Below are 10,568 nucleotides of genomic sequence, written 5' to 3'. Positions count from 1 at the left end.
ACAAAACAACATAATGAGTCCTCAATCTTTGACGATAGAGTTAATTTTGTCCCGCGAAATACAAAATGGCGTCAGTTAACTAAGAAAGTGTGCAAAGACACTTAGAGAAATACTGTTGTAAAAATCATTCGCTGAAATTGAATCACATACAGGTCACGCCGAAATGAAAATGGATTCTAAGTGGAACGTCGGGTCTGCGTACTTTTCAGTTCAAGTCGTCACTGCCAAAACAAACCAAACAAGACGCTATTGTTCTCGCGAGTTCAAAGCTGATCTACATCTGGCAACAAGAAATGCATGGAGCGCGGACCACCCCATAGTAAAGAACGCCGTTTTAGCAAGCAGCGTACAAGCCGCCAAAAAGGTTCATTAGTTGTTTGTCACCTTTTTTTCCTTTTTATCTAAGCTTGCCAATACTAAACCACACAGCTTTTCTTCTTCTCACACAGCCAGGGACGATAAGTTAAGTCTGGGCAGTCCTCTGTGGTGGAATAGATTGGTATTTGTTTATTATCATCATTATATTTCAAATTTGTCGAAGCAGACATGGGTGACCATGGGCATAGCTCGTTATCATCGAAAACGGTTTTTAGCGACGGTTCCAGTCATACAGTCATATGTTTTCAGTGATGTAACATCAGCCATTTAGCTGTGACGAGAGTGGAAATTTTCTCAATGGATATTTTGTTGTACAAATCTTTACATCTACCAACGCATTTTTAACTACCGTTTTTCATATCTGTTTGAATGAGTACTCAAGGGTGGATTACGAATTTCGGATTTTCAATTAAGCAATTGAGAGAGGTTTTCAACAAATCAAAGCCAGAGCAAAAATATACTGCAATGGCCCTCGGTGCCAGGCATTTCGTAACAGCGGTCGAAACAGCTAAATCTACTCTCAAGAAGCTTAACCAGAATGGTTATTGAGGTTTTTTGTTGATGATGTTTACTTATTCATTTCACAGCCATGAATATTGCAGTCTTGAACTGATCATGAATTGTCTGAATACGAGGACCTACTGTAAGACAAGCAGCGTTGTAAACGGTGTCAAGCAACCTTTTATGAAATGGTAAGATTATTTAATAAGGTGGAAAGACGTATTTTTAACTCGTACCAAAAAAGTAGGGATTGGAAAAGTACTCTTTTATCGACTCACGCAAACTGAAGCTTAGGAGGAACCAATTAAAGCACAAAACTAAATTTCTTTCTTAAATTGATAAATATTTCAATTAAGTCAAATTTAATCATATTAAGAGTTTGGTCAAAGCTACTTCTTTAGAAGAGATTTGGCGAAGGTTCAAAAGCTGATTAAGCTTCTTACTATTATGTGTTTCTGTTGCATCTTACGTACATTGCATTTGCAGATGAGTATGCGAAACTATTAGATATATTCCTGTTTTTACCTTGAGCAATAGTTAGCTTAGATTTTAGTCCTTCATTGAGTATGCATCTGCTTCGAAATCTTCAATACTTCGTCACGTCTGTCATCCCTTTTATTATTTTTTTTGTTTTTTTGGCATCACCATCAAACTTCTCGCAAAATTAGCTGCTCGTGTTGGTGGAGCAAGAGTGAAACAAACAATTCACGGAAATTCATTTTCAAATTGAACCTGATATACATGTACATGTTCTAAAAGCAGCCGTGTTCTACATGAAACGGAGTCAACATAAACCTTGGAATCAAATTTTATATAGCAAAGGACTTACATCTGAGTCGAAGTAGCAACGTGGACAGCAGCAGGAAAGAAGGAAAAGCTCGTTTCGCTAAGAACTGATCATTGATAGGGCCATTTTCTACGTACTACTTGGAAGGAATTGACGTACATGTTCAGTATGAGTGACCAACTCAATTTTTAGTCTATTTGACAACCCTCTCGACACATTCCTGGTGTTTCCTTCTTCGTGCATTTTTGTGGTTTCAGCAGTATCATAAGTTAGTTTGTTTGCAATTAAGAACGACACCGAAATTCTCTATAGGCTATAGCAAAGACACGACTGGCCCAAATGGGACTTTACATTAATATAGTGTGGTCCATTCACAGTTTTATTCGCGCTTGCATGCCATCAAATGTCCAAGTTCTTTAAAAGCTTTCACCGTCGATATCAGGCGTTATTTTTGTCTTTGTAACTCGTTGGATATTATTTAGTTAGTATAGTATAGGAATATCAAACAATAATTGGATGACATTTGAGGTATATGTTGACCTTCTGGTCATCACAAATTAAGCAGTGCTTCAGCTCCAAAACCAACAAATGCATCGACAAGTTTATGAAACTGAATGCGCATAAACTTAAACATCACCCTGGCATCGAACACCTTAAAGGAATAGCTTCGTAAATATTTCTAACTTTAGAGTGACAAGTTTGTTGATGTAACGTGTAACCCGGACGGGTAGCTGTCAAGTCCTTCTTCTTCTACTTCTCCTTTCGAAACATTAGCAAGCATTTACATCTGCCAATACACGCCACTCACTGTAATTTATTTAATATATGCATCAACCTGAGTATTTCATTTCAAATAGGCACTTTCGTTTTCTTTGACGATATTTGGAGCAGATAAATACTATTAATGCTCTGTTTTATTTTTACAGGAACTAAGACCAAACAAACGACTGTGTGCTATTTGCTATTTTTGTCAAACTAGCTGAAACATTATCAATTATCAGTCAACTGAGTTTAAGAAATAGCTAAAATTTGCACGTGCACAGCGCTGTTTTGCCATTGCCTGCCTGGGCCATTTATATCGAAACATGCTTATTAGAATCTTGGATGGAAGCGTTGTCCAGCCTACAAACAATCGAACAATGGGAAAATCTGTGTGATTTTTATCCGCGAAGTTCTCAGTAATATTTTCTTTGCAGTTGTAAATACCTCACCCTGAAATTAGATTAAATTCGAGAATACCTCCTACGCCTTGCGAGCAACCACAAATCTTGAGGTGAGACTGACAACTAAGGAAGCAGTTGAGACCTAATTCTGTCCTTGTCAGAGTGAAATAAATAACTGCGCATTAGCTCGTGAAATAACAAGATGTCTTCCTTGGTCTATTGAACAAGACTTTAGAATGTTCAAGACGTCAAAACCAGTAATTGGTTTCAGAGGGCGAGTCCATCTTTGTTTTCCTACTCAGCGACCAAGATCGCCTCATTTCCTGACTCACAGTTTTACCCTGCGTCTGGCATAACTAACGAGAGTGGAGAATATGTGGACATTGATATTCTTATTGGTCTTGGGAATTCTTTACAAGCAATATGTTGAAGAAAGCCAAAGAAAGCATAGATTCTTTATGACAAGCCAAGTCCGTTTTGTTGCCTCTTTAGACAATAAAAAGTTCGTTTCTTTCTGCATATATTCGTTTGGTTCTTATCTGCCTCGAGGGCCTGTTTGGCTGCATTTGTGAGCAACACCTGATATGACAGGCTATAAAGAAGTGATCAAATTTTGGCTTGACAGTGTGGGTCGACAGTTGTAGCCTACATCTTACCATGAAGAATCCAGGTCTAGATGAACACGTCGCCCGGCGATATCGTTATTTTTCTCCTCGACATTCGTTAGATATATCTGTTGAATATCATAATATAGAAAACTCGAAGACCAAATGAAATGGCATCTGAGACATAAGATGACCTTCAGGCCATCACAATACTTTAAACCCGAAAAAGCATCGACATGTACGTGTAAATATAAACGCCTATGTAGTAAATACCACTTCTGCCGTGAAATATGTAAAAAGAATAATTTCTTAGGACAATTAACCTTTGAGAACTTTGTTGATAAGACGTAAAAAACAGCAATTTTTGTTAGGTCCTGAATTTGTGTTCCTCCTTCTTATGTAGCACTGTTGAGTAATATTTCTTCCACAATGTTCGCCCGGATTCTGCAATACACTAACAAATTTTTCTGAGCCATATGATATAACTTGCTCACAAAATGAAGTCCTTTCAATTATGATAAAATAACAGCGCTCTTTAAGTGTGACAAGATATCTCGAACAGATGAATAGTACTGAAATTTTAGCAAAGTTGTCTGAGTCGATCATCAATTAACTGAGTTCTCGACGTGTCCGAACGTTTGCCCTTACGAAGTCGATATACGGTTTCGCCTTTGTCTGCCTTGGCAACTCATCATGCTGACTTGGAAAAGAATTACAGCCAGTAAACCACGAGAAATATATGACGGAGTTCCTTGTGTTCCTTTATACGTAGACCTCAGGGGGTTATTTTGTTGCTGTTGTGAATATTTACAGCTGAACTAAGTGGCACTGAATTCTAACAGCTTTCGAGCAACCGCAAATCCTGAAATAAGAGTGGGAACCTAGGCAGAAAGTGACTCCAGTTGAGGCCAGGTTCTGTCCCGGTTAGAGTGAAACAAAGGGCCGTGCGGTATCACGCCACTTGAAAAGAACATCTTTGTAGCTTCATTAGGTAAGTTTTAAAACAGATTCAAAACCGCTCGTTTCTCCCATGTCTCGAATCCATCTTTTGTGGTCCACATGTACTTGCCAGCTTCAGTTTCCCATTCCCTCAAGTCAGTATGCCTAAAATATTCCGGCAATCTTTTACAGATGGAAGATCATAAATCACTGATAGCTTAAACTGCATGTTAACAGTTGGTTCTGTTATATTGTTTCAAACTCAGCTCCTTCAGTGAATAGACGCATTTGCATCTCTTGTTTTGCTTCTAAATACCAACTACACCGAGTGAACCAGATCTGAAGTACGAGGGGAAAACCTTTAGCAAGATTTTCTTAAACTGAGTCCACAAAAAGATCACAGTACTACCACTACCAAAATGGATTCAAATTTTCGCCTTTATATCTGTCTGCGCCCTTAAAACACAGCCTGACCAATACTGGAAGACACACTGAGATCGACAAGACAGTCGTTTATGCTCCTCAGCTAAGTCTGATTTGTTACCGCGGACGCCTTCATCTAGACGTATGCAGAATTTTGTTGATTTTCGAACTATCTCGAAACTTGCGAACTGAAAGAGCATTGAGCTGGTACGAGACTAAGTCTGTGGCCACAACTGAAACGAAAAGCCGAAATAATAAACAGACTTCTTTCTTAATTCCCAACCCTTTGGTGGCTTAAATTGGCTATGAGTAAAATGAGACAGGTAAACCAAGAATAAAAGTGAAAATAAAGTTCTTTACAATTGCCCTTGGAAAACTCTGTGATTCCTCGCGCTTTCACAAATTTCAAAATGGTTCACCACTAAAGCTGTACTGTACTGTACTGACAATACGACCAATAATATATTTCATCATCAGTCCTTTTGACGCCCAGTAGTGCGTAGAAATCGACAAGGTCTCTCCTTTCCCGTCGGTCCCTTTCAAGTGGAGAAATTGCTTGCACCAAGTTCAGATTTAAATCCCAGAGTTCCGCCTCTGCAGACCTCCTAGTGTATCTTTGCAATGTAATGTTAATGGCAAGTGATATTAAATCTTTAGAGAAGAGAGGATTCAAACCACCCATGAAAGGCTTTCGATGAGTCCTGGTTATATCCTTGTAAAAACAAATGCCGACGCTCAATTGGAATTGCTTCATTCCCAATTATCAACTAATTCTTCCGTAGCTTAAAGCTCCTTGTTTTAAGGATGCAAGCAGACATCTAACGAAAGTGTAAAACACTATTGCGAAAGTGATTTGGTGCTTTTTCTTCAACAGGAAGAAGCTTTTCATAATTTTCCAGCTGAGAAATCAAGAAAGGTGACTGGCCTGGCCGAAACGCAGGGAAAATTTTGCAGAAAGCGATTGAGGCTTCCTTGCGAGTATTGCGGAAAATACGACTGCATATTGAGAAATATTCTTGCTAGCGATGAAAAACACCTCACCGTTTTTCCATCTCCCTGATATTTTTCTCTTTGTATAATAGAACAATGGACTCTACTGAAAAGAGTGGCTTTAAGAAGTGTAACTCAGATGTCTGCAGATGTTTGCATGCGGCACAAAAATACGCCAGAACAATGCCATTTTAGAGACTGTTATCGATCTTGAAAGAAAATATCCCTCCCTCCCCTGACTTGTGTCTACCTTTGTTCTGTAACTCCGTTGCTTTAATGGTCCCTACTTTTACCACGCAAATTCTCGCAATAATGTGGCAAATCTTTATTTTATCCATTCATAAGCCTATATTAAGACTACAGCAATACATTCACTACTTTACTTCCATTTTGGAAGTCAAGCACTACCAGACGACATTATGTAGGAATTACACTGAAATAACTGAAGACATCGCTAAAGTTCGTCGTTACATTCAGTCTGTTTAAATTAGCAACAACATATCATGCCAGTAAACACTACCCTATTTCCATTCACGAACTGAACTTTAGCATGGAATGCTCCATCGACCCGAAATAAAATGAAATTACAAGCAAGCTATTTTTTTTTTTTTTTTTCTCGCTCTGATGATTTGCATCGTTTAATCATATCTTGGGGTTTTAGTACTGCCACAAAGGAATCGGAGGCGTAAAGTTTTAGTAACAGCCACATTCTTCAATAATCATATCTTGGAAAGTGCGCCGCTCGAAAATTCCATGCTCCTTGGCGTAATAAATGACAGAAAGTGACCGAAGTTTGGTGGGAACACAGCATCCCTCGCCATCGGCTTTGTTGCCCTTCTTGTTCACAAAAGCTTCGAGCAGTGAGTGAAGGGTGAACGTGTTCCCTTGTGTTAAGGAGCACTTTCCTCTGCACTGGTAAGCGTTAAAGCTCTCAGGTCTAATAAATTTGGCAGACAAGCCAAGATCTGATGTGTTGACGAGCAAGTCCTCCTTTCGGCAGCCATTAACTGCTTGATCGGCCTTACTTTGTGGACTTTCACGCTTTGTTCTCTTAGTTGAGGATCCCCTAAGCTGAACTGCAGCATGGTCTTCAAGAGCTACGTTAGAATGAAAAATGATCACTTTTACTAAGAGTTATCGGTGGGTCCTGACAAAGTCTAGTACACCGAGCTAAATGAAATACAAGAAGGGAAATTTCTAAAATCATGTGAAATGTGGCTGAAAGTGCATACTTAAGCGACGTTTATCGTCACTAATTTCTGACCAATTTGACATTGTGGGCTAAAACTAAGCTTGTTTTCTCGACTTGTCTCACGAAAATATCGCCCTTTACTTCCCAAAAAGACAATCACTAAAATAAGGTTTTCTCGCTTACATTTTGCTTGATTGTGTCCTACAGAGGAGGCTCCACTAGGAACTTTTTGACCTTCCATAGTCAAAAAGGGGTGTATGTTTGATTTAGTGGATTCTGATGCGGTTTTTCTCATTTCCGACAGCAGAGTCTTCATTCCGTTCTCGGTCTGTTCTTTTATAATCTTGAATGAGCTCGCCAAGGCAAATTGCGAGGTAAAAAGCAAGAAAAACACATACAGCATCTTCATGGTGTTCACGGCAAATTGGAAATGGCGTCGATTTGATCCTTCGAATGCATCCAATGAACTGGTTCAAATGTAGTTGGGAGTCACTTGATAAAGTACGTACCTTTTTGTTAGCCTAAGCCAATAGTATTTACCTGCCCTTTGTTTTTGTAATTCAGCTCACAGTATCCAAACCTCTCGTGATTAATCGTGTCACTCAGTATCTTTATTTTGAATTACCAACCAATGCCACATATCCATATCCTACACTAGAGTTTATCTGAAATGACCTAGTACACTGTTTCAAGGTGACGTGCCACTTTGCCAGAATTGATCCCACAACTAAATCCTATTTTTCTGATATTTTTTAGAAGCGATATTTGTCCGTACTGGAGTACAACCTGGTCATGTAGTATTTAACAATACTCGCTAACAAAGGCACACTTTTTCGCGGTCCGTGCTTGTTGTTCCATCCGCCTTGATAGGCCCGGAAATACAAGCGGAAGTTCTGGGTTTCTGCTTGAGGTTCAAGAGCAACTCTTTCTTCTTTCGAATATTTTGATATTTGCCAGCTGTGCTAACAGCGAATTAGTTCACGTCTAAGTAATAGCGCTGTAATGGATTAAAATTTATATGCATTACTTTAAAACCAGCATCACTTTAAAACCCACTGTATTCGGATAAATACGGAAATCCTTTCTTTAACAGAGTGAAAATGAAATAAAATAAAATAAAACTTTAAACGACAGTGAAGGTAATACTGGAAGGAAAGGTTACACTGAAGGAGTTTTTGAAAAAAAAGCCAACGCCCGTCCCATTGCCCTTCCTAAACGTTTAATAACCATAAATCTTTTCTTTTTTTTTTCTTTGTTTGTTTCTTGTCCGCTCGGCTGGGAAGGAAAGAACACTTATTGCCACTGTTGGAAAACAGCTCAGCTTTGGGTCAATTGTAAACGTTCAGAGTCTTATGACTTAAATCGACGCCAAAGTTCCCATGACAAAGATAGTTTCTCGGACTTTTCAAAGCGTGGCGCGCTTAGAGAATGTCTGCTTGGAAGGTTAATTTCCAATGTAGATACTGGCCAAAATTATATGAAACGTCTGCCGGGAAATATTGCAAACTATACCGAGCATGTGTTACACTCCATGCGAGATAAAACTCTCGAGATTTGACTTTCTACTGATGGCGCTCTTCCAAAATGGAATAGTCACTGTTTTCTGGACATCCAGAATATTGAAAATTGAAGAACTTAAGAGGAGAGTAGGCCTTGATGCAGCCTGTGATTGAAAATAATTTTAACTTTAGCTAAGGTGCATAGTATTGTGTAAATAGTGTCCCCAATTAGTTTTTTTTTAAGCTAGATACTATTGACAGTTTAATGAAGTCTTTCATTCATTCATCCATTCATTGATGGAGACAATTTGTCCTCGTTACAGTAAACCGTTTCTGCAACCCGTTTAGTCAAGTTACAATTGCACCCCGTTAATTCGAACTCGGCTATTTAGAATTCCCCGTTATTTGGAACTGAAAACCATTAGCCATGGATTTGCCCGTTAGTCATTTCCTAAGGGCCATTCCGAACTACCGCTATTTCGAGCTACTGTAGTTTTCTTTTCCCTCAAAAATTCGTAATAGCAGGGTTCAACTGTATTTTGACAAGGCTCAGCTCTTGAATGGCGCCAGCTTTACGGTGTTGAGGCTCCAGCTGTAAATGGACGCGATCAAAAACAAAACTATGAGAAATTAACAGCAAAAAACATCGCAGCATCATATAAAAGAAAAACCTCCAAATTTTATTTCATTTTGGAGTATCATTTTAAAACTTTCGTTAAGTCTACCACTGAAAGGTAATCTTGCACACTGTAAAATATGAGACCGTATTATTGTAATTTTCAGAAATACACCATTATCAGCAGTGACCTCTGTCGTTCGAAAGGTCTGCCCACTTCAAACTATTTTAATTTCCAAAATAAACCGATTTTCTAACGCGGCTAAGGAATTTAATCCCTACTAAGGCCAAACTTCAGTTATACAAGTCAGCTGTACTACCTTACCTTACTTATTGTCACCTAGTGTGGCACTTTTGCACAGCTAGCGATGCACGTAAACTTGAACGACTACAAGAAAGGGGCTTGAGGGCCGTTTACAAGGACAAGCATGCGAGCTATACTCAGCTATTGGAGAGAGTCAAGTTGCCAACTCTAGCGAACAGGCGTTTACAAGACATCTGTATTCTCATTTATTATATGGCTGTGTCTCACAAGGACTGGTAACTACCGAATTCACGAATTTGATTGGCTGAAATCGATATTGACCGCGGTCTAGATTTTCCCATCTAAACCGGCATCTAGACCGGTTTCATTTTGCGTTGAAAATGTAGCAAACTAAAATACAAAAATGTTCACCATTTTCTTTTATTTTCCTCTCAATCATTTATGGAAGTGCCAAAAAGCCTGATGACTGAAAAAAAAAAAAGGAAAGAGGACGAGCAAATTTTGGCAGGTTTAAGTTAAGCACATCACCGTTCGCGAGCAAAATGTCAGCAAACCAGTTACATTAACCGAATTAAAGTTTTCTTCTTTGCCATATAATAAACATCTTATTAACCGAGCTAAGTCGGTCTGTATGGGAGAATCTTGACCTCGTTCGCGCGTACAGACCTCACTGCGTTCGGTCTGTACTCACGACCTCGGTCAAGATTCTCCCATACAGACCTCCAGCTCGGTTAATAAGAGCTAAGTATAAAGTTAAACATAGACTATGTCCTAATAGCATCTGACACATTTTTAACGAGCATATTTCCGCATACAACCTGAGACAATCAGATTTTTCTACTCCTAGTTATAACACTGTTACTTATGGGAAGCACTCTCTGTGTTATGTAGGACCCAAATTATGGGGCAAACTGTCTATGGCTGACAGATCAGCCAAGACACTGAAGGCTTTTACAAACTACATTCGCAAAAGGTATATAACTCGCTTAATGGACACCGGCTGTAAGGGCTGTATCCTATGCTGCACATAATGCCCTTCAATTCATTTATTTTTATTGTATTAATATTAGTAGTAGTATAGTTTTTTAGCAGTGTCCCCTAATTAGTATGGTGTATTATTTCCAGGCTATAAGGTTTTTGACACTTTAATAAAGTTCTCACTCACTCACTCACTTACTTTCTTCCGTTTCTTCCGTTTCCTCCGTTTCTT

At 38.9% G+C, this 10,568-nt stretch overlaps 1 protein-coding gene and 1 long non-coding RNA gene across 2 annotated transcripts; one reads left to right on the top strand and one right to left on the bottom strand.

The window, feature by feature from the left end:
- On the top strand, window positions 1-6,094 carry LOC149098360 (uncharacterized). Its single transcript, XR_016203519.1, has 3 exons — window positions 1-364; window positions 966-1,070; window positions 5,671-6,094. It is a non-coding gene; the product is annotated as an uncharacterized LOC149098360 (long non-coding RNA).
- A 2-nt stretch (window positions 6,095-6,096) lies between these two features.
- LOC110052361 (dorsalin-1-like) lies at window positions 6,097-7,440 on the bottom strand. The gene is made up of 2 exons (XM_020758478.2): window positions 7,162-7,440; window positions 6,097-6,883 (listed from the first exon to the last, which is right to left on the bottom strand). Exons 1-2 carry the CDS (start codon window positions 7,385-7,387, stop codon window positions 6,480-6,482), a joined length of 630 nt encoding a protein of 209 aa, XP_020614137.1. The 5' UTR covers window positions 7,388-7,440; the 3' UTR covers window positions 6,097-6,479.
- Window positions 7,441-10,568: the final 3,128 nt, after the last annotated feature.

The sequence above is a fragment of the Orbicella faveolata genome, unplaced genomic scaffold, assembly GCF_042242905.1.
Source record: "Orbicella faveolata isolate gen_17 unplaced genomic scaffold, um_ofav_v1 contig_46, whole genome shotgun sequence".
Taxonomy (NCBI): domain Eukaryota; kingdom Metazoa; phylum Cnidaria; class Anthozoa; order Scleractinia; family Merulinidae; genus Orbicella; species Orbicella faveolata.
The sequence above is the reverse complement of the archived record's forward strand: the minus strand, read 5'-3'. Positions and strand labels throughout refer to the sequence as shown.

Excerpts from the sequence above, each read along its gene's own strand:
- LOC110052361 (XM_020758478.2), bottom strand. The coding sequence starts at position 7,387 with ATGAAGATGCTGTATGTGTTTTTCTTGCTTTTTACCTCGCAATTTGCC. Across the intron at positions 6,884-7,161 it reads AGGACACAATCAAGCAAAAT|CTCTTGAAGACCATGCTGCA; the intron begins GTAAGCGAGAAA and ends ATTCTAACGTAG.